We start from the raw sequence: 23,055 nt of genomic DNA, 5'->3' as shown, positions 1-23,055 counted from the left end.
AGAAGCAGCAGAAAATAACATTGTGATGAACTGGCCTGGCCGTAAACCCCATTTCCCCGTCCCCCTGTGCCGCTGGGGGTGGGGTTGGTAGAGAATCCGGGAGTGAAGCTGTGCCCGGGAAGAAAGGAGGGGTGGAGGGAAGGTGTTCTGAGATTTGGTTTTATTTCTCATTACCCTGCTCTGGTTGATTGGCAATAAATTGAGCAAATTTTCCCCAAGCTGAGTCTGTTTTGCTCGTGGTGCGTTGGCCGGGAATCGAACCCGGGTCAACTGCTTGGAAGGCAGCTATGCTCACCACTATACCACCAACGCAGGTACTTTTTGTCTTAAACTTGGTACCTGAAAACACCCTTTTTTGCCTTCTCATTCACTGTTTGTAAAGAACACCCAAGAGTTAACTCCCTATCCGTATTCTCCTTACTGTTCACCATTTAACCTCTTCTTGTACAGTCACCGTGCCTTTTCAGCTCGAATCAGATGGAGCAAGACAATTCCCGCTCCTTGCTGAAAAAAGGCTTCAAATTAACAGGGAAAGAAAGTCGGCCATGGCATCTGCTCTGTGCCGCTCGGCTTGTAGTTGAGCTATGTCTGCCTCGCTTATTCCATTTTCCCCACGTCTCATAAGATTTACCAGCATGCTGGGTGAATACTTTGATGTATTCGGGCACATAATCCTTTTCTGAAAAATGGGAATCACAACAGGTCAGAGATCCCAGGCAGACAACCAATTTTGGGGATGTTCCCTGAGCAAACTGACAGACCCTCAAGAGTATTGGTTTGGATCAGCAGCCTGCAAGCACTGCTCTGCACTGAGGACAGCTCAGGGGACAGCTGTAGCAACGGATGGTCTGAAAAACCTGCTTCTCGGCTAGTTTAAGAGGTTCAGTCTGTAAGAGGAAAAGTTAAGGGATGACAGAATCAGACTCCAGAAGCTCTGACACAAAGAATATTTTGAGGAATGAAACTTAACTAGCAGACAAAACGGCTGGGAGTTGAAGTTAGACATTCAGCCTGGAACCAATTACTCATTAAAACAAACTTAGAATAGCTGACAAGAAGAGAATTAGATCAGCTGAAGAATAAGATTTCCTAATTCTCAAATTCATCGATTTCCCAAGATGTTTAACTGCCTAAATTTTATTTTTAAAAACTGACTGTCCTAAACACTTTTGAAAATTGTATCCAGTCCTTTACATCTGAATTGAATGCTCTTGTCAGAGGTCGCATCCAAACAGAAGCTGAGGACTTGGTACAGGTATCACTGTCGAAGATGTCACAGCTTAAGCTGTAGAGCACAGCACAGCTAGATCTCATTTCACCTTAAACTATGAATTTACTAACATTGAAATACATTCTAAGCTGCAGCTCTGAAGCTGCTTCTCCACACCCTCTCACTTAGCACTTCTTTCTCTTCCATAGAATCATAGAATCGTTTAGGTTGGAAAAGACCTTTAAGATCATAGAGTCCAAGCGCCAACCCAACACCACCATGCCCACTAAACCATGTCCGCTTCACTTTTTTTCATCTTTTCTACCCAGACCTCAGGATACCAGTAAGCGTGTCATCTTTTGTAGCTCCTGTGACAGAAGCCCTGACCCTCACCAGTAACCTAAAGATGCCACCCTCTCTCAAATAACTTGTACAACAGGAAAAGTAAAAGCAATGCCTTCATACAATTCTGAAGCCAGCCGACAGAGAGCCGGTATGGTTTGCACCATGCCACACAAAACACAAACTGTGCGCAAGATGGAGCATTTTCTTTCTCAAGATCATCTAAAGCAAAGTTTCCAAGTAGGAAAGTCCCTATCAAATATTAGCTTGATGTTGAAACCAACACCTTGATGCAACTTAAAAAAGTTTTTTCTCTCTCTCGCTCCCTCTTCCTCCTCTCTTGCCACTCCACGAACTGCTGGCTTAAGACTCAGATATCAGCAATAAGGCTGTTTTGGTCTAAGTAATAATAATAATTCTTCTTATTAAAGGCATCTCAGCTGGAAAGCAAAATAGAACATCCCTGAGCTCAGGCGCTCTCATGAAAACAAGAGGTTTGATTTTACAGTCTAGTTAAGCCAAGCTCGAATGGCTTTCACCTACTGAAAGTAACAACACTCTTTCCATGGGGTTGGTTTTTTTTGCCAACCTTCCTTACACCGCACGCTGGCTCGCCACAAGGCATTCCTAATGCTCCTTTTAACTGCTTCTAGTTCACAGATCAGCATAGGACAGTGGCAAAACTGTATCCAAAGTCTCACCGTGAAGAGCAATACCTTGAGCAGATGCCAGGTCCCACTGCTCCACAGGACAGACAAGCTGCTTTTATGTTTTACTGGTGCTGGGGAGGGGGAAAAATTCAACATCTTCCTCACTTGCCTGCTTCTGGTTATGAAACCCTGCCACTTTGTGCCAACTCCAGCTCTCTAGACCCTGCAAAAGGCCAACTCAACTCTCCAAGATAGAGAGAAAAAAAAAATAAAGTTAATCTTGTCCTGCTGCTTTATTCACTTAGTTGTCTCGTGGAAGGGGCAAGCACAAGGGAGCAGAGGCAGGATCAGCATCCCTCTCCCCCTCGGCAGCAACAAATAGGCTGGCTCGGCTGAGGATGGAGCTGCCACGTAGGAATCCACCTCACGTCCACTTCAGAAACAACTTGCTGGACAGGAAGAAGGGTAGCACAAAAGTTGAGAGAAAAGCGTTCTGCAGAAGTGGTGCTCACCACGCAACCAGAGAACAGACTCTTGGTAGTCGTTTTCTAACTCCCTTTTTACCATAATGCCCAGATTACCAAAGCTGAGGTTTAATTAATACAGATATGGCAGAAAACATAGCTATTTGCTACTTCCAGAACCTTTTTAATTAAAAAAAAACCCACACAAAAAGTAAAAAACAAAAAAAAACCCCAAATCCTTGGATTAAAAACATCTGCTGGGTAGAAATAGGGACTCGAAATCAAACAGGTCCCTCTTCCTGCATACAGAGCAACAACATGCTGCTGTGCTGCAAGAAATCAAATCAAAAGGGTATTTTGCACCCATTCAGACAGCCTCTTGGAGGGCTGTACAGAGAGAACATCTGTGGACCGACTTTATTCCCAATTTTTAAGCTTGATTACTAGCAGATCTTAAAATAGCTACTGGAAGTTAATCTGTAAATAAAATGTGCAGTCTAACAAAAGATGCAACCCTGACATTCGTGCTCATTCTGTAATCATGGCTTATTATCCCAGACTATTTTTTTCAGTGGTTTCTATTCATTTGAAATCATTCTGTACAGGAACAAGCCTCTTGCTAGAGTGTTCTGTAACAAGTTATTGCTATGAAATTATTCATTGTGTTTCAGGCTGAATGAGGACACAGGTGATGCACGCATGCAACTCAGGACTGCATAAATTTTATAGAGTATCTACATTTAAATATACATCTAGAGTAAGCCAAAATAGATGTTGGCATTTGTATACAAAAATATAACATTTTAAAATAACTAAGGTTATGGCAGTAACACCCCAGACAGGAACTGGACAATGCTCTACAGGACCCACTTTAAGCAAGACAACAGACCTTACCTCAAGCAGGTTACAGCCTTTTAATCTCTCCCAATATTCAGCTTCCTTTCCAAACGCACACAGACATCTTCTTGAAAATTCAGGATTTAAAATATACTTTTGTTAATCCACAATGAGGAAAGGTTCAACATTCCCTTATAGAAGGGTATAAACATATCTGGTTTTATGCACAGTGACCCGCAAGCAGAGTAAATCCATGCATAGGAACTGGCTAAAAAGCATGACCTGAAATTCCAGAAAATGAATTACACCGAATAGGAAACTGTTTTCATATATATGTTTGGGTATAAGGCAAAGGAAACAGAGTTCTGGTCAGAAGTAATGCAAAATTTGCTGGAAGGTTCATTCAGTCCTGATACTTAGAAGTTTGAGAACCATACGCACAGAAAATGTGTAAGACTCTAGGCAGAAACGTAAGAGACAGACTTCTACATTTAACATTGGATTAGATTAAAAGCTTCTACTGCCAGAAGCCTGTTGTAATCATCTTTTAGTATTACCTGTCAGCTCACAGGTGTCAAAGGGCATTTAAGATGGAGAATCCTCATTTGAGTTCTCAGATAGAATCTGCAAATACAAGGTTGTTTCTTTTGTTTACTGGAGTTTGACAGGGCCTTCTTATTTTTGCCAACCGTAAGTATAAAAGATCTATTTGCTTGACTTAATTTAGACTTTTGAAAGGTGACAACTAGCCACTGACTTCTGGCACACAGGGAGAGTAAGTTCGCACCCAAGAACTCTCCTTTCCTACAGCGTGATAGGTAAAAATCTTCCTGTCAGTACAACTAAAAGAGTAGAAGTGTTTAAATCTTTCCTGTAAATGCTTCTGCAGGTTATGCTAGCTGATCATGTCCTTGGGGCTAACTGTAAAGCTACGTTTTTTAGACCAGGAGCAAGGATCCTAGTCCTGTATGCCACAGGGTGGAAAAGAAGGATGTGTCCCAAGAACTGACTTGAGGCATCTCGGAAGCCGGACAAAACATCACAGATGAGATTTTTTTTTTTTTTTTTTTACTTCATTCATTCTCCTGCTTCCCATTTACCCTCCCAGAGAGCATCATACCATCCCCTACCCGTTTGGCTCACAGCCCACCTCCACCAAGGCGATGCCATCATGGAGCCCCGTGCCCCAGCTGCAGCCCCACTTACTCTTACAGCAGCAGGAGAATCTCACCCTTGCACAGCTCTCCGTCACCTACCGTGGAGGATTTGGTCCCTCCCCAACTCTGCCAGTGCAAGCTCATTTGCAAACTTTCTAAACTAGACCTGTGAAGTATTTGCCCTCAAAAATACCTTTCTTTAAAAAAAAAAAAAAAGTCTTTTTTTTTTTTTTTTTTTTTAAATATGGCGTATTGAAGATCTAGCTGCAAGCGCACCCCAGACATCTGAATTACAACCCTGCACAACAGAGAGCAGAAAGACAACGCTGCAGATGAGGGCAGGCACCCCAGTCAGCTACGAGAGCTGCTGCTGCAATCATCCTGCCGGCTGCAGGAGGCCCTGTCCTGCCTGGCATAGCGGTTTTGGGCAGCAAAGAGAGGGACAGTGGAAGTCTTGAGAAGATTAGACCTAACGGGGCAGGAGGGGGGAGTGCCTTAACAGCGTATTTTCAGGTGACTACAGTCAGTGTTAACTCACTCCTCCATGTAAAGCAGCTTCTAAAATATGACAATTTCCTCAAAGTTATATTAATTTAAATACAAACAAATTCTCTTTTTATGGATGCAAATATACACCCACATATACACACTTTTAGAAGAGGAACTTTATGAAACAGCCAAGTGAACTGCAGCATTTGAAAACTACTTCAGTCTACAAGCTCCAGGCAGACTTCTTGGGTTTACTCAGTTATATTAACCACCACGCATTTATCTATAAAGCATTCTTCTTTATTTAAGTTAAACAATTTTTCAAGGATGGTTTCCATCTATAAAATGAACAAAGTACAAGCTCTGTACAGCAGACTTTTCAAACCAACTGAAAAAACAGTTTCCAAACTATGTTTTGAAAATCTGCAAAACAAACAATATCACCATTCTTGCTCTGAAGACGGTAAGAAAAGTTCTCAGGAGACTCCATCACAATTTGCTTCGAGGGCTCTTAATTAATCTTTCAAATGGGCGAATTTCATCAACATTAAAACCCCCTAAAATCACAGTAAGTAACTTTGGCACGCTGTCATGTAAACATAACAAAAGGATACCACTTTGTTCTCCCAAAGAAAAGAGACATACAGCTCCTAGATTAAAACCCCTATGCACAGCATCCATGGGGAATTACTGACAATATTCCTACTTTCTATGATAGCAGTTGACATTAAAGACTTAAGAGGTGGAATATGGATTTTTTTTTTTTACTAGCAATTCTGATTCAGAGATAAGCAGCAGGTCAATATTCAGAGTTGCAACTGCTGATTTCAGTTAGTACTACCCTTACTATGATCAAAGTTGCAAATGGAAATACCTCCACGGTAGAAGCTCAGTCATTGGGTTTTTTTACTTTTAAATTCTGTTTTTCAAAGCCTCAAAAAACCTGACTTGCTGCTGAGCCCGTATTTCAGCATTTATTTTTCCAGAATATGAAGAAATCTACTGCTATGTTTATGAATCACGTTCTTCAAGTTCTCAGCTAGGTTAAAAGGCTACACATGGGGAGAGACTAAAAGCTGAAAAAGAGTTTATCCACTGTATGGCCTCTAAAACAGGCAAGTTTTGGAGAAAGTGGATTGTGAAGAAAGGGGGTGGGGGGGGATTAATTATTCAGAAAAGAAGTCAGATGATGGATGGGAGAAACAGGATTTCATGCCCCCATCCAAAAGGTATGCAGGTACTTGCAAGTCCTAACTTCAGACACAAGGTATTTTATGGGCACACTTACTGGCACAGTTAAAGCCATTTTGCCCAGAAGAATACCACCTCTACACCTAATATATAGATGCAGCCAGAGGAAACTGAAAAATCGGGAACCACTTTACTTCCAGGAACAAAGAAAGAAGGGAACTGTACCAGCATACTACAGTACACCAGATGTTTTTCATCTCTTTAGGATCAACCCTTACATTTTTCCGAGATCCATCATCTTACTAAAACCACTTCCTGGCACTGCATGTCTGCACTAATTTTTGTCAATGCTGTCTTGCTTATTAGTACTTATTTACCTTTCCTTTTCATTTTAAAAGCTCATTGAAGCATTTGCTTTTAATAAAAAAAGTATATAGTCTATGCAAACATAAGAAAGGACAGGTCAAAGTTGGGGTTAACTTTGACAGTAATATTTTAATATAAAAATGACATCAGCTGGACTGAAGCTGCAAAATGCACCGGTTCTATGGTTAAAAACACATAGGATCTGCTGGTATCCAGGCTGATTCCCAGAGCCAAGCCTGAATCCATTCAAAAGCTCCATTTAAAAAAACAAAATGGAAGAAAATTCCCCAGTAGTAGGTCTATAAATTAAGCAAGTGCAATTCAGAGATATTACATAGCTGCTCATCCTTGCAAATTAAAATTCAGATCTTGTGCTGTTGACAGTGACATTACTATTCTATCTTATTTCTACAACTCAAAAGGGGAGTTTGAGACAAAGAAATTTTTCTCATTAGGGCCCAGAATAAAACTCTGCTGAACCCACTTGGCTGCATGAAAGATCTGCACTGTTTATATAATTTTGTAACAAAGGAAGAAGTATTTTAAAGACAAAGTACTACAGAAATTATCAACACAAATATCAAGTACAAGTTTAACGTTATTCAGAGCACATGTAATGAATTTCCAAGTTGGAATAAACAATCCGAGCAATCATCTGTGCAGATGCATTGGCTTATTCTGCTATTTTCTTTCTCCTCCTGAGTTTCATGATCTCCAGTGAGGGTGAAGTGTTAAGAAGTAGATCCAGTTTGCAAAGCAAAAGCATCCAGTGTTAGCACGGACATCATACTCAGCAGCACAAAATCCGCACCTTCATAAAGTTTCACTCTCCTAGCGTTCCAATTCAATTTCTCGTTATACATATGTCAATCACTTCGTTGATAATTATAGGATGATGAAAACTGATATAAATCATTGGGAGCTGACAATATATATACTTTTATATATTTATATTTAGAGTCCATCATAGAAAAGTTCATATTCAAATTACCAAGTACACACAGGAGAAAAAAACCTTCAAAATGACACTTCTGTTTCTGGAAACGACAAACCATGATTTCTATGCAAATGGAGTTTTCAAATTACCTTCTCCTAGTAATTTTTCCCACCCTCCCTCCCACACCCTGTTTCCCCACAGGTGTTTCTTCAGATCCTTTTTTTATCATACATCAGTTGTTCCTAGAGTTAATTATCTGCTGTGCAAGTACGTAACTGAAGACAGAAAGGAACCATTGAAGTCTTCGCAGCAAGAAGGAATCGTGCTGCAGTCATGTTCAGTGACATCTTTGCAGTGCTCCAAGTCCCCTGGATCCCTGGTGTCTGCTTCAGCACTCTCCTACTTTCAGATAAAGGTGGAATACTGAGGTATATAAGTTCCGTGGAAAGTTTTAAGAAATACATCAGTAATTCAATCAAAACTTTGCCCAACGTCTATGAATCAAACCAGCATTTTGCTTGTAAGTCCTTCTACTGCTGCAGGTTAAGTGTGAATTTCCACTGTTGTGACAAAGAAGGACTGCAGATCTCAACAGCGAGACCACCATTTTTGGCATTTCGGCTGTCTAGACAGAGGTTGCTGCCAACGTGCCTCAGTTTAGAATTGCTTTCAATTTGTTCCCATTTCTGAAAGAGAAAATACAGTTATTGAGCTGGAAAAGCAGGAAAAGGATAAGTTCTACATCCTGTCCTTTGAAGTCTTCATAAGCTTCCCTGGCTTGTGCTTGGGAAAGCTGTGAAAACTGCAGCAAGAGTACGCAGTTTAGATGATCCTTGAATAAGAGTCTGTAAGTTATGGCAAGCCTTGCCAAAACAACAATTCATTCAGCTAACACACTGCAATAGATACAGAACACACCAGATAATTTTCCTCTACTTCAGCCCTTCTCAAATACACTGTCACACCATGTTACCTGTACGAAGCTTTTGGTCTGAAGAAAAAACATAAAAATCACAAAACCCATCGAACATAACACTACAACTCTGAACATAGAGAAGAAGCACAATCACTAAAGACAACTTTACAGAAATCCACAAATCTGTCAGACACCTTTCAATTGTACAGAAGACAACCAGTCAATCTGTGCTGTTAGAAGCTCTTTGCCCAAGGTGATGCAAAGGACAGAGTAAATCCCAAATACAGGATGTTAAAAAAAAAAAAAAGTTTTTCTGTTGTATTTCTAACATATTGTGCCTTTAAACCTTATCAAGAAAATCTTGCTTCCTTAGTTTTCTTTTCTGAAAAGTGGCAAAAATATTCTTCCTTCATCAAGGAAGAGCATTTCAGTTATCTGTCTGCAAAAATTGAGATACAGAAGGAAGAAAGCTGGCAGACAATCAGAACCGATGACTTCGCAGAAAGAGTTGAAGATCAAAAAGATGGTATGACTCTGCAAATGTGATTTTCCTCAGGCGTGGGAAATAGATGAAGTTACAAAGCTGCATTAATAAAAATGAATTGAAGGAGTCTAGTGCTGTCATAAACAGGTCACAGCTGAAAAGAAGAAAGGAAAGCCAAACCACGCTCTTCTGAGACATAGACTACATAGTCTTCAAACTTCACTGCACAAGACCTTTCAAAAATACGTTGTGGAATACATATTCTATTTTAGAAAACAGACATGGCAGTTGAAGACTGTTACACATCAATGCTGCTGGGTGAAACCTTTACATAAGGCCACTGTTGGGATAAAACCTCTAGATGTTCATAAAAGATTGTCACTGGCCTATGAAAAGAAAAGCTCAGTACACAAGCTTATTCCTGCTGCTCTTCCCAGATGTCATGCATCCTAACTTTACTCACACACACACAACAGTGAGACAGAGTGAAGAGTAGAATGGATAGAAGATATGATTACCAGTGCATGTTCTTGCATTCTCTTTCACAACCCTTGTTTTCCCCACTGTTTGCAGAGTGCGTTCACGACATACTAACCTGTCTGCTGTCATTTTCCCTACAGCCCTGAAGTTTTATTAGTGAACCAGGTGCTCTGTCCACAACAGTAAGGCACAAATCCATATGTTTCACCGACTTGTCCTTTGTTAAGGCCCATTCCTAAAGGAAGGAAAAAAAAAAGTGTACAGAATTGTATATATTAACATATGCATAATGAGCACATGCTATCTCTGCATATATAGCACAGGTTCAAATCCTGTAAACAGCTATGTATGCACATTAGAACAGTTAATTGCTTCCCACAGAGTAGGAGAGGAAAAAAGGTCCTTTTCAAATACAGTAATTCCAATTGCTTCAGTATCCCCAGGTCAGCTCAGGGCTGGGCTGCCTCTTTGCTCCCTCTGCTGGCTTCACACAAGTACAGCAGGCAGTCACATAGGTCCTCAGGTTCCAAGTATTTGTCCAAATATTTGTCCAATTATATTTTTATCTACCCCTCTCTCTCTCTCTGTATGTTTGTGTATTACACCCCCCCATATCTTCTTTGTAGGAGAGATTTATATATGTAAAGAATATGTATAATGATATATATAAACCCTAAAAGCTTGGTCTGCAATGTCACTGGCCACCCTACCCACACACTAAACAAAGCATATGTACCACAGTGAGGAAACAGTAGTTCTTAATACGACAGAGACCACCAGAAAGCAATACACAAGAGGGCCAAACTCAAGGGTAGAGGGAAAACATTACTTCCTATCCAAGGCAGATGTACAACAGAATTTCCTTTAAATGCATTTAAAGATGCAACTCTTAAATAGAGAGCAAAGAAAAGCTGTTCTGTATATACTGTCGCCCAGCTTGTTTGATCTCAGCATCCTTCTACGGAGGGTCTGATCTTGCGCTGATGTTCAGACTCTCTCCAGGCCTTTCTCCCCAGAGTTTGGTCTCCAGGATCCAGATTGGTCTTCATTTGTTTAATTACCCTTTGAGGAAAGAAGCTGATCTATTGACTAAAGCCACGCTAATTATCCAAATCATGCTTGTCGCTACTTAAAATGGCACGATTAGCTTTTCTCCAGCAACTAAAGAGGATTCAGAGTTGTATAATACAATCCCCTAAATATACAGGGCCAAGCCTGTTATTTTGCAAGCAATCAGTGTTTCAGAAAGAAATTAAATGACTAATCTCATCCCTTTTTTTTTATTTTTTATTTTTACTTATTTTCTGATACCATAACTGAATTTTTGGCTTGCATAATCACTTTTAAACTCAGCAGATTTAACAATGATTAAATTCCTTTGAGAACAGATGCCCAGGAAACAATCTGAACTTCTAACCCACGTGATTACAAGTAATCACCATCGTACAGGTAGCAAGCCATTAGATGGGTACCATATTATGCAAGTACTAGAATAATGACAACTATGCAAAACAAAGCAAAGACAGGAAAACTGTGTATCCCTTTATTTGCATCCCAAACCCTTAAGGTGAACACTTTTCCTTTCACTCTTAAAATGTTAATCTCAGATGACAGCAAAATTACTTGCCTCTCAGTTCTGTCCAGTTCATAAGATGTCAACAAGAATCATTAATAGTCACTTTTAGCAACTTAAGGAATTAAGCAAGTTATTTTCAGAGCTTACCAGGAATCACAAATGCCCCTGAAACAGATGGCCCCCTTTTAAGATTTATACTGAATAGTGACAGCTGAAAATACTACCAGGGAAGTGGTAAAACTTGTGTTTGAGGATCCTGCAGTCAGAGAAAGTTAAAGCCTTGAAAATACTGCTTTATGCATCTTCACCCTTCCATCAAAAGGCTGTAAGAGCCCCAGACACAACAGAAATCCTGCAAGAAATTAATACATTTAAAAGCCAAAGGTACTGCTTCACAAAAGCTCCAAGCTCTGCTGCTGGAGACATCTATGTGATGGCCCTTCATGGTACGAAACAGTGCATAGCTACTTTCCTCCAGTGATCAGGAACTATGACTAGCTATAATGAAGATAAGATTAAGCAATTTCCGCTACACCAGAAGAGAAGAAAAATTGCAAGCAGTGTATGTGCTCAGGGCACAGGCTGGAAATCAGATAGCTCTATGTAACAATTTGAAAATCAGGACATCTGAAAAAACCTGTGTCAAATCAAATATAAAGTTAATATAACACCACTAACCTGAAATCTTCCCCTTGCACCTAGATGCGTTTTGTTTTACCTTTAGCTCCTTATCATAACCCTACATATTTGTACACAGTTGTCAAATACACCACAATTTCTTCAGCCCTTTAGAGGTACACATCTACTTTTTGAATCACTGAAGTCTACCAACCTGGGCGGGGGGCAGAGGCATGCAGAAATCCCATTTTGACTTAAATTTTGCATTTTGTGTTGAACACAAGTCAGAGTACGCTCTTCAAATTACAGGAAAAGGTCTCCACAGCCTACAGTATCTGAGTAGTCTTAATCCCAACCCCCTGCAAACTCTCTTGATAAGAATAGGTGCAAAAAACATAGTCCAGATCTAAAGACTCTGGTTTATTCCCTATCCCTCTTCTCCCATGCTGTTCATTCCCTCCAATCCAATACAACTTCTGCTTGGACTTAAAACCTGGTTTTGACCTGTTCTGCCTCTTAATCTGTCTGAACGTCCTCTCACAGGGACCTGTTCATAGCAAGTGTATATTGGTTTGTCAAGGCCAGCTTCACAGAAGCAGCTACACAGAAAAGAGGGTCAGATTCAGGGGAAGGGAGTTTAAAAGAAGAAGATAATTTTGTTTATCTATAGAGAATACACAACATGACCAGAAACTTCCAATATTTCTGCACCAAGGCAATTCTGACACATCCACCGTTCCTCCTAAAAAACACTGTGGTGTTCGGAAAAGATGAGTGTACTTTCATAAAGGTAATAGAAAAAGCCTCCCCAGATACATTCTCTTTAATGGTAGGGAAAAGAGGCATATCTCAGATGTGTTGATTTGAATGCATTGCCATCATACGATACATCTTCCAGGAAATAACTTCTTTATCTTAGGCTTCGTCCGATTTTAGGGTTTTCCCCTTCCAATTTAAATCAGAGCAAGCAAAATTCTGATACTCATTCAACAGTAGATTTGCAATTGGTCAGCCTTCTATTTTAACAGATGTACTTGAAGTATTAATCTTACATTGGATTTCTAGTCAGGTTGATTCTGAAAAGAATTAAGTGATAAAGCAGCACACAAAACAGTGAGCACGTATGCATATATTTTGTCAACGACAACTAAGTCACAACTGCATAAATAGATTCTGTGAAATAATTAATGCTCTCATTTACAGATTTGACACATTTGCAATTAGTTTAAGAGTAGGATTAAAAGGATTTGTTGAAACACTCCCTTTACTGTGAGTGAACAGGATATGACATTTAGGCACCTCTGTTTTCTAGAAAAGCCAAATGCAGATTTAAGACAGTTTTTTTTATACCCCGCTAGCACGAATTGGAAATGACTAATAGGGCATCACAGTAAAGCATTCTTCTGTTTTGCTGACCTTTGTAGGCCTTATACTTAATACAACCCAAATCTTTTGTCAAGTAAAAATCCCCCCTAAAAATTGAAACACACCAATTAATTGAAAAAAAGCTTTCTATACAAGTATAAAACCCCTGGGAAGGAAGTTAGTGGCCTCCAGTGTAAAGGCAAATATTAATAGAGACAAAGGAAGGGGATAATTTGATGCACACTGAATGAATCTTTGGGCTCAGATTCTAATCCTGAAAATGCAAATTATATTTGAGAGAGAAGTTATTTAGCCAATCTGTTATAACAACTGATCTGCTGATTTGGGTTCACCTTCCTATCACCAGTACACAGTACCTGCTTGAGTTAAAAAGTTTCACTTTTTTTCTTTCTCTCTTTTTTTTTTTTTTTTTTCTTTTTTTAAAGATTACATACTGTGGAAAAAAAATTAATGGCATACAGACCTGGTTTCCCCCGGCATTATGACATTCATAAACTCCAACAACACCATCTGCAAAATGGCCCAAAGTGTCAAGGCAATTGGTACCCTGCTGCAAAGCCCCAAAAGCTATATCTTGATGATCAGGTACCCTAAAATAAAACCAGAAATAGCTGCTTAATTCAGTTTCTTTAATTTTTTTTTTTTAACTTCTTGTCTTTACTCAGAGTATTTTTAAGATGACAGGTTAAAGACAAGTGATGACTGCTAGCTGGAAATCTCAATCATTTTCTGAGGGGGGGAAGGCAATTATCTGATCATGAACTGATCAAACATGAGTAAACTTGCAAGTTTAGGACAGGATACAAAAAGACTTGTACCAGAGAATGAGGATGAACGTACAAACTCAGCACAAAAAGCAAATTAAAGATGACTTAACATCATCATTTAAGATCACTCAAGCTTAATGCTATCAGTAAAGGTCATCAAGCCCTCTTGTTTTTTCAGCCAAGCTAGCTTGTGGCAGAAATATGACATTCTACATTTTTCCCAGACTGTTTTTACTGAAGTGTTAGAAAAGGGGTTAGGAATTTAAAACAAACAAAAAACCAAAAAAAACCCCAATGTTTTGCTGATACCCATTTTCTAACGGTTGCACATGAACTGCACTCCTACAGTATGGAAATACCCATGCAAACCCATTCACCAAAGTACAGTTGTGGGGTAGAGTCCATGAGTTCATGTCAAACAGTAAAGTAAGGGCACATTAGCTCCTTTTAAAACTTCAGACTGTAATATGAGTATAATAATTCAACCCAGCAGAATGAGCACAAGAGACAACACAGAGCAAGATGACATTACACTTAAGTAAAGCTTATGGTAGCACATTTTCCAGGAGAGCTTGCATGATGGTTTTTCTTCTGACAAATTAAACAAAAATAAATATCCTCTGGCACTTACAAGAGAAAATAAAGAGTAACTTACTTCCTCAGCATCATCCTGGTTTATGAGACTCTTTAGCACATGTGGTTCTGTACATGTTTCACTAGGGCTGTAATGGCTGGTGCTTTTGCATTCCAAGCCTGTACGCCACTAGTAGTTACCTGACTCTACTGACATGAAGTGCCCCCAGGATAAAAACCAAGCATTCCTATAAGCCACACAGTATCTTACCGTTACACTACCAATATTAGGTTGACAGCAGACAAACTAGTTTATAGACTCAGATCTGACAGACATACTTATTAACAGGTTACTGAAAAAAACCCTTTTTATCCTTTCAAAAAAAGTGTTTCTCTTCAAGGATTTTTTGTTAGTTAGGATGCCTTCATGTTACAGAAGCTGTTAGCAAGGTTACCCCTCATTTCCCTCTTCTCATCCCCTCCCCCAAAAGTTAGTGATAATGTAGTGACAGAGAACAAAAGACAGAACGAGCAGAAGACTCAGCTTCTTTAGAGTCTTAGGCATCTACCCTTGTCTGCCAAACATAGAAGGCCCTCTTGTCTGCTGACTCCCATTCCTTGTACTGTACTGAGATTCAGTCTCCTCACCCTACTAGGCACGTGCTTAGGCGAAGGCAAAAGCTTTAAAGGGATGACAACAGGATGCAGAACAGTGTACTTCCGAGCAAACAGCTTGTGTAGGAGACTAGCTTCAGGCTCAGGTAAGTTGAGTCCTTTGGACACTGTTCTCTAAAATACCCGCAGCTGTAGCTGTAGTTGTGGTAAGTAGAAAAAGCAGCTTAGCAGGGAAAAATGGCTCTTCAGGAATAGAACTAATTAAAAAAAGCAAATAAGCCCACACTAGGCATTGCTTTCACAAAAATTAAAACACATCCTTTACATCCAAGGAAGGAGAAAGAGAAACTGATGATTTCTGGGGAGGGGGGGCATGGGGAAGAGACCTCTATACTATCTCTGATTCAGCCAAAACTCACCGTAACTCAGGATAAACATTTTCAAGATACCACTTGAAGGGTTTGCAGCTAAGTCTCTTTCTGAGTTCCATTCGGCTTTGAATACTAGAGGGGGGGAAAAAGGAACAGTTTTCAAAGTCAGGCTGCTGTCTTCATATATGTTAAGGAATACACAGAAAACTCAAGAACAGTAGAACTGTAGAACTACATCTTAAAGAGATAACACATGAGAGCTAGCACTGCTTTCACCTCGGAAGGTGCTGTCTCATGAAGAATAAATGAATAGGGCAAAAAAGCACTTGTGACTTACTTGCCATAAGGTACATTCCTGGCTGAAGGCACTGCTGCGTAATAGAAATTTTTATACTCGTCCATCCAGACTTCTGCTGCCCTGCGTGTATTTCTAGGGACAATCATATGAAACACATAGGTTATATTTTCTCTAGCTGCAATTAAACCAGGTCATTTATCCTTGGGTTGATTTTAATCCTTTTTAGTACTACATAGTCAGCTGCCTCCAAGCCAGGCAGAAGATTCCGTGTTAAAAACCCAAGTAATAGAAAACCATTAGAGAGTAACGTAACTGAAATCAATGCATTTAGAACAAAATTTATGTCTTTTCCACACTCATCACTGCTTCAGGTTTTCATCCAGAATTTAATACACATCTTGGAGTTCTTTCTGCAAACTTCACGGAAGTTGTTAGGTTGTTGTTTGGTTTTGATTTTTTTCTTTGTATAAGAGTAACGTGACAGAAGCCAAATTCAGTGAGTGTTCACCTGGATAAGCAAGCTATTTGGAAACATAAAAATCTCAACAATTGCCAATATTTAATAATGTCTTTTACCTTTCTGAAAACAGATATGCTAACATAGGCAAGACATTTTCAGTCTTCATCCTATTTCTACCAGCAGAGCACTCAAAGTTCCAAAAAGACATAAGCTTCCATGACATTTAAGGCTATGAACCAAGCAAGTCTGTTGTAGCTGAGGTAACAGAGGAGATCCGGTAATTTAAAAATATTTTTAATGCTTTAAAATTCAAGAGAGACTAACTATTGCAATAAATGTGAAAAACACTAACCCAAATTCTTTACTTCTAAGCAAACACATCTCTAACTAAAATTCCTGTATTTATGTAACGGGTGTCTTTAAATCTCCTTTTGGACTGCAAGACGGTAATGCCTTTTTCTGTCCCCTGGCTTCCATGTAAAAATCATTTACTTCTATTGTTCATGATTTTATGCTTAGAAAATTAAGCCTTATTTCACTTGCAACTGCCATGCTCCGAAGCTTATTTTACATTTGGCAGTAAGTTCATCTAAAGCAACTTGAGTAAACTCAGTCAGCCAATAACTTCTCTAATATGATTTTCCAATTCAAAAGACAAAAAAATAGTCAGGATAAAGCAAGCTGTTTTTGCAGGTCGCTGAGAAGGACGGACACAGGGAAATAAAAAAAAGGCACAAGACAGACCTCAGTCTTTTTTTTTTTGTTTGAGGACTGATTTTTCCTTGCAAAGATTCTTTTTAGATTTTTTTGTAAGCAAAATCCCATTCAACACAAATTAAAGAGCTGTTTCAGTTTCTCCTCCCTTGCAGTCACTCAGGCCTGCGTGTCAGCCAGTCACTCAGCACCTGCCCCTGTTGCTTGCTCAGCAATCAGCTTTGCCTGCCCACAGGCCAAACAGATTTTGGTGGTGGGAGAGGAACTATTTGGTTTGCCAGGGTTTGACGACTCCAAAGACACTTTCAAGGCCAGAACACATGCCTGCATCACGCTTCCCCATACTCAGGGATGAACAGTTCAGGCTTAGTGCGACACAAATATGAAAACCGTGTAGATGCCGAGAACTGCCTAAACTAACACAGACCCCAAAGAAGGCAGGGTACTGAGGAACACGGTGTAGGGTGCACTCGGTTGCTTCGTGCTGAGCCACAGTTAATGAAACCTAGCACCGAGCAATCAGAGGTAGCTTTGCATGGAGCAGACTGGGGTCTGCAAGGTTTATTAGCTCGTCTGAAGCAGTGTATTAAGGCAGTGCACAGTAGTCTAAGAAATCCTGCCAGACACAAGCTGTATCTGCCCACACCACACAGCCAGGATGTGGTCTCGCCTCTCATGAAACAGGACTCCCAGTCTCTCCTCCAGAATCCCCCGATTTGTTTTGGCTGCCAAAAGGCAGTGCATACTGACTAGTCAGCTAAAAATAGGATGCCTACCCAGAGCACTCCAGAACAAATTGCATACAGTCAAGGGACAGATAATGGCATAAGCTAACAAGTCCCAACTGCGAGACCAGCATCAATTCCACGCACCAAGTTTCTTGGCACCAATGTCCTATACATATCTGATAATACCTGTATTACAACGGTATCCCGTTACCTTAGGTTTCTCATTCTCTCATTGCTAAAACTGGTCTTAAGGCATTATGTTATATTGCTTTGACACCCAAGAAAGCTGACTGAGGAGGAAACCTTCAAATATACAGCAACTTGTCAACCCTGCTTTTAAATGATATGCAACTTTTCTAGGTAAATTCAAAAATAATTCCAATGAAACAAAGAATTTTAATGGCATTTCAGAATTTGAGACAGCTGGACAGCTAAGGACACAGGTAATAAACCACTTGCAGAGAAAGGTAGATCTGGAAAGGGATGTAAGTACCCAAGAAACTAGTTTGCAGGCTTCAGCTGCCCTCACTATTCAAGTACACGTGGGATCTCTTTTCAAAGTCATTTTGAACACAATGACTGGAAAACACAATGTGGATTTAAAAAAACCTGTCATAGTAATTGTCAGGACATTTGAGTGACCAAATGACAATGATGATTTGACTTCACCACAAAATCCAAAAGCTTTAATCGCAGTACGAACGCAACCCCTGCTAATATGATGCATTTCTGATGTCTGCTGTACACTTGCATGCATACAGCCACACCTTTTTCCTACTTTGCAGTTGAACTATATTTAAGTACCTATTTAAATCACAAGAAAAGCAGCATCTTGGCAACAGCCCAAAGAAGGAAAAGCTGCAAAGGAGTGGGAAAACTGCACAATGTATATATTTATTTATTTTTATTAACTATGCTCCTTATTCTGACATTGTCATTTTAAAATCTATCATGAAACTAAAACAGTTGCATCCTAAGCCTACATAATACAGTTTAATTGGTAGATCCTCCTACTCTCCTGATGACACTATAAATACTGGAATACAGATGTGATTTATTAAGAAAGGATATTTCATTGCTAGCTTTTGTTTTCCCTTAAGTACTATTATTCATTTTCCACTGTAGCATAAAATACAGATCTCAAAGAATAGGGGACCAGAAAAATCCTTACTATAACTACTGGAAGAAACGGGACAGTGACTTCATTTTAGCAGACTATTGCATTCATTAGAGTCATCTTGGTGGCATACCAGAATGGAAGAGAAGAATTACACCCTAAGGAGGTTCCTCAATCTAAGGTGAAACACAAATCCAAGTATATTGGCAGCTTAGAACATTCTTATGAATTTAAATACATCTGCGTTTTCTGTGTTGCTTCATGTTAAACAGAGTTTGGGCTCCATATCCTTTCAAGGATAAATAAACAATTTTATTTGCAGCTCTTAACCCACAGAACCTTTAGCCAAGACCTGTACTTCTTCAGCCCCCTGAGCATCAAGTCCAATTCTCTAAACCAAAACCTAGTGATTCTTCAGCTACAACTGACAGAGCCTTGGTCAAAACATCCACCATACACTCGTACAATACCTTCATCCACATTACTTAAAAAACACTATGAACATGAATCAGAATTACTGTTCTCATTCTGTAGAGGAGAAACTGAGGAAACAGCTCAGTATTTCAGCTACCACTGTACATTGTATCAACAGCAAAATTAACAGGCATATTAATCTAAGCCCTTAATATTGCAGTTTCTTAGGTCTATAGAAAAAAAGCATTTTTAAACATAGCACAGGAAAGGCAAATGTGATATAGAATGAAGCCAGCAGACTGGCACAAATGCCAGAATCAGTCTACATAACCATTTGCATATCACATACCGATCATGTATTAAGAAAAAGCAAGCAAAGCATATTCATAACTTAGTGTATTCTGGCTCTTAGTGAATGATGAAACTGTTTCTATGAAATGAAGATTGATGAGACAGTTCTGAAAATAAAGCCTTCTTTAAAACCAAATAAACAAAGTTCTCAAAATTGATAGAATGCCAAGCTAAGCATTTCCTTCTTTTCCAGATTCTCAGGCTGCGTCTGCTAGAAGTTTCCCTTTTTCAACTCCCAGGTTCTTCTCTCAATCTGTGTAGTTGCCTCAAAGTCATTAATTTCCTTTTAATTAATATTTTTCCATGCTAGATAATATTGCAAATATTTCTAAAGAAAAGATCCTTAAAATGAAATTACTGCCACCTGCTGATCATCTGAAGAAATCCAAAACATTGATATTTAGCTGAAGACATGACTTAACAGTTACCTTGCAAACACGGTACCACTCCCACCGGGAAACGTGTAAGGATGCTGTTTGCGGAATACATGACCCACTCTGCTGCAAGGGATGATTTCTAGGCTCCCACCACATTGCCAAACTCTGAATGAGATCTCTGAAATAAAAACATGAATGAAAGACCACCATCACAAAATACTGTAATTTTGTAGTGTACTATTTACAGAGAAGGCTTTTACTGATTATTGCTGAGAAGATCAATAAGATAGTTTTCTGAGAAATTCTAGGATAAGCAAAAGCATATCTGAGCATTTACTAATATTCTCCAAGTTCAGGAAAAATAATCATATTAACTTGGAAGCAAAACTCTGTATGTCTTCTCTTATCTGGGGTTACCAGCATTCCCCAAATTCATAAACCACTCTGCAATTTGCCAGAGTAAGTTAGGTCTATATGTACTATTACTTTATCTAAAGGGTGAGCAACAGCAGATACATGTAACATCACTAGCTTATAATAAAATTTTTCAGCTAAAGATGGAATAACACAGTGAACAAAATCAAGGCATGATAAAACAGTCAGTAGATTCGAGCTGCTGATTTATTACAGCAGATAACTAAACACTCCCAAACACAGGTCGTGGAAGGAGTTATATGAAGTCAATCTTGATTTGAAGACAGACTGAATAAAGATGCAACTTCAGTAAACTGAAGGTTATGGACAGTACACTTCTAAGCCAATCTAGTGAGCTGACCCAGCTAGTGAGGACAAGGTCTAGAAATATTTATACACTTTCTGAGCTTAGACCTTTGACAGCAGAAGTCACCTAATGCTGACATGGAACTTTTCCTCATTCATTCCAAATTAGCACAATAAGAAGGGTGCTTTCAGTAGCACTGTTTCAATTTTGATGATTCCCCCTTCAGTCCAGCAGCTGCTACCAGTTACTGAGCGCTACCCTTAGTTCCAAGCCTCTTCATAATCATTCAGTATCTTTCCACAGATTAATAATAATAATAATAATAATAATAATCTCTAATTTAAAGTCAGTGTCTACCTTTTATGACTTAAACTAAGTGCCATTCCTTCCCCCAGAAGCCTTCCTCCCACATACACAAAATAAGTCATAAAAATAACATTACTTCAAAAATTAAATTTGAAAAAAAAAAAAACCAAACCAAAAAACCAACGAACCACCTCAAAGGTTAGAGAGCATGTCATCATGACAGTCTGTCCAGAGGAAAAAAAAAGAAAAGAAAAAAAAAGACGACATGCTGTGATTTCAACTGTTGACAGTGCAGGTTAACTGCCCTTCTTCCAAACGGTCTTTGCTTTTACAAGGATCATTTCCTATTTGTTTTACTTCAGTGATAAATTCTGTTGCATTGGGACAATTAGGCATATTCATGAACCCTAGACAGTCAACATAGTCTGATCTATAGACAGATCATCCTCAAAAATATTAATGACAATATTGTCTTTGCCATTAACTCAGTCTTGATTTTCCAGTTGAATTAACATGGGACAATAGCCAAAAGTAATTTTTAAAGCAACTGAACGTGACATTCTTTTCGTACATTTTTCACAGCCCTGACTTCAGTCTTACACCTCTTATTTTGCGCTTAGAATGAAAAAAAAAAAAGAGAATCACAATAAACAACTGGTCACTGCTTCTATTAAACAAGTTAGTAACAAAAGCAATTCTGTTTCTACCAGAATAAATTACACATAGATGGAAGACAGCAGGCTTTCCCATATCTAGCTCAAATTTGGTCCCATACTGCTCAAATTGTGAAAGCAGAGGAGTAATAGTTTTCTTGTACCACTTCGAAGCATTATTTATGGAGTTTTGCTAGAAAGTTCATACAGTTATTTGCCCAACGTGATGGCATGCTGCAGTCAGTGAGGACAGCCTAGTGAAAGAAGGCAGGGAGATCCGATCAAAGATACAGGCTTTTGCATTAGACAAGCAGGTGCAGACTAAATGCTCAAAATCTAGTATTAGACTTATTTAAGTATTAGGAAATACACACTTCTGAAATGCAGTGAGATTCTGGTTAAAAATAAAAGGTCAGTGCAGTATGCCTAAAGCTCTTTCTTTTTTAAATGATTCATCTGAAGGTTTAATCCAGAAAGTCACTATCATCTGTTGAATGTATGTAGGCATTGAAAAAGTATTTTTGTTTTAGAAGTAATTTAGAAATATCTTGTGTCAACTTTTTTCATTATTCATAGCTTCCTCTACTGTGTACATTAATTTGATTAATTCTCCTTCCATAAATTCCCAGAAATGTAAACCTACACGTATACTTTCTGGCACCACAGATTCTGAAGAATCTAAAAAAAAAAGTGAAAATGATGAAAAATAACTCTATAGGAAAGACAGCAAAGGACTAGTAAGTAAGGAGAAGCAAACTAATTCTTATTTGCACCAACATGGCTTCTAAAGCCTGTGTGGATTTTTAAAGAAAAAGGAATGTACAGCAACCAAAACTTAAAAAAAAAACCCCAAACTCCCTTAAGACATCTTTTTTGCCATACTCACAGTGGGAGAAGAAATACTACTATTGTAACAATTTCAGTGGACACAGTTTTTCATTAAAAAGGCATAAACAGCATGTCAAACGTTCTTCAGTTGCATCAGATTATGTTACACCTCTCTAACAGATTTGCTCTTTTCATTGTAGTGTGTCATCATTATTGAAGATGGGGAATGTCTTACTTGCTCCCTGATTTTAGCAAAATTATTAAGAAAAGCCTAGGTTTTCAAATTAGACCCAAACCTTCTAATGGTTCATCCAGTCTCCAGTGTACTCCAATCCTCCTATGCTTATCAAAAAGCATTGTAAAGATTCTGAGAATTAGAATTTACAAATTTAAGACAAGACTGAACAAACCTTGATCCACGTTTTGTACAGTGAGCATGTGTTATCAGTCATATTTAGCAACAATCTGAAAATGCACAGTATCTTCATGGTAAGAGCTGTTCCTTGGCTAATTTAGACAAAATACCGCAGGTCCATCTTGAAATTTCTAAAGTTGAGACTATACTAACATGTAAACTAAATCTCATAACAGCTGCTCTGCACATGCTTGTAGGAAAAATGCGAAGTTTTATAAAGCATAAATATAACATACAGAATTAT

At 38.9% G+C, this 23,055-nt stretch overlaps 1 protein-coding gene and 1 non-coding gene across 2 annotated transcripts in view; both read right to left on the bottom strand.

Annotated features, from left to right (window-relative positions):
- Positions 1-240: 240 nt before the first annotated feature.
- On the bottom strand, positions 241-312 carry TRNAG-UCC. Its single transcript has one exon. It is a non-coding gene; the product is annotated as a tRNA-Gly (tRNA).
- Positions 313-5,427: 5,115 nt separating this feature from the next.
- Positions 5,428-23,055, bottom strand: part of GALNT2 (polypeptide N-acetylgalactosaminyltransferase 2) — a 109,138-nt gene continuing 91,510 nt past the window's right edge. The window contains exons 11-16 of the mRNA XM_030035548.2: positions 19,940-20,066; positions 15,767-15,859; positions 15,478-15,561; positions 13,567-13,693; positions 9,639-9,758; positions 5,428-8,329 (exon numbers count right to left, since the gene is read on the bottom strand). Coding sequence (XP_029891408.1) covers positions 8,174-8,329; positions 9,639-9,758; positions 13,567-13,693; positions 15,478-15,561; positions 15,767-15,859; positions 19,940-20,066 — 707 coding nt within the window. The 3' untranslated portion in view covers positions 5,428-8,173. The remainder of the gene's footprint in view (positions 8,330-9,638; positions 9,759-13,566; positions 13,694-15,477; positions 15,562-15,766; positions 15,860-19,939; positions 20,067-23,055) is intronic.

This window comes from Aquila chrysaetos, chromosome 13 (assembly GCF_900496995.4).
Source record: "Aquila chrysaetos chrysaetos chromosome 13, bAquChr1.4, whole genome shotgun sequence".
Taxonomy (NCBI): Eukaryota; Metazoa; Chordata; class Aves; order Accipitriformes; family Accipitridae; genus Aquila; species Aquila chrysaetos.
This window is presented reverse-complemented; position numbering and strand designations above follow the sequence as displayed.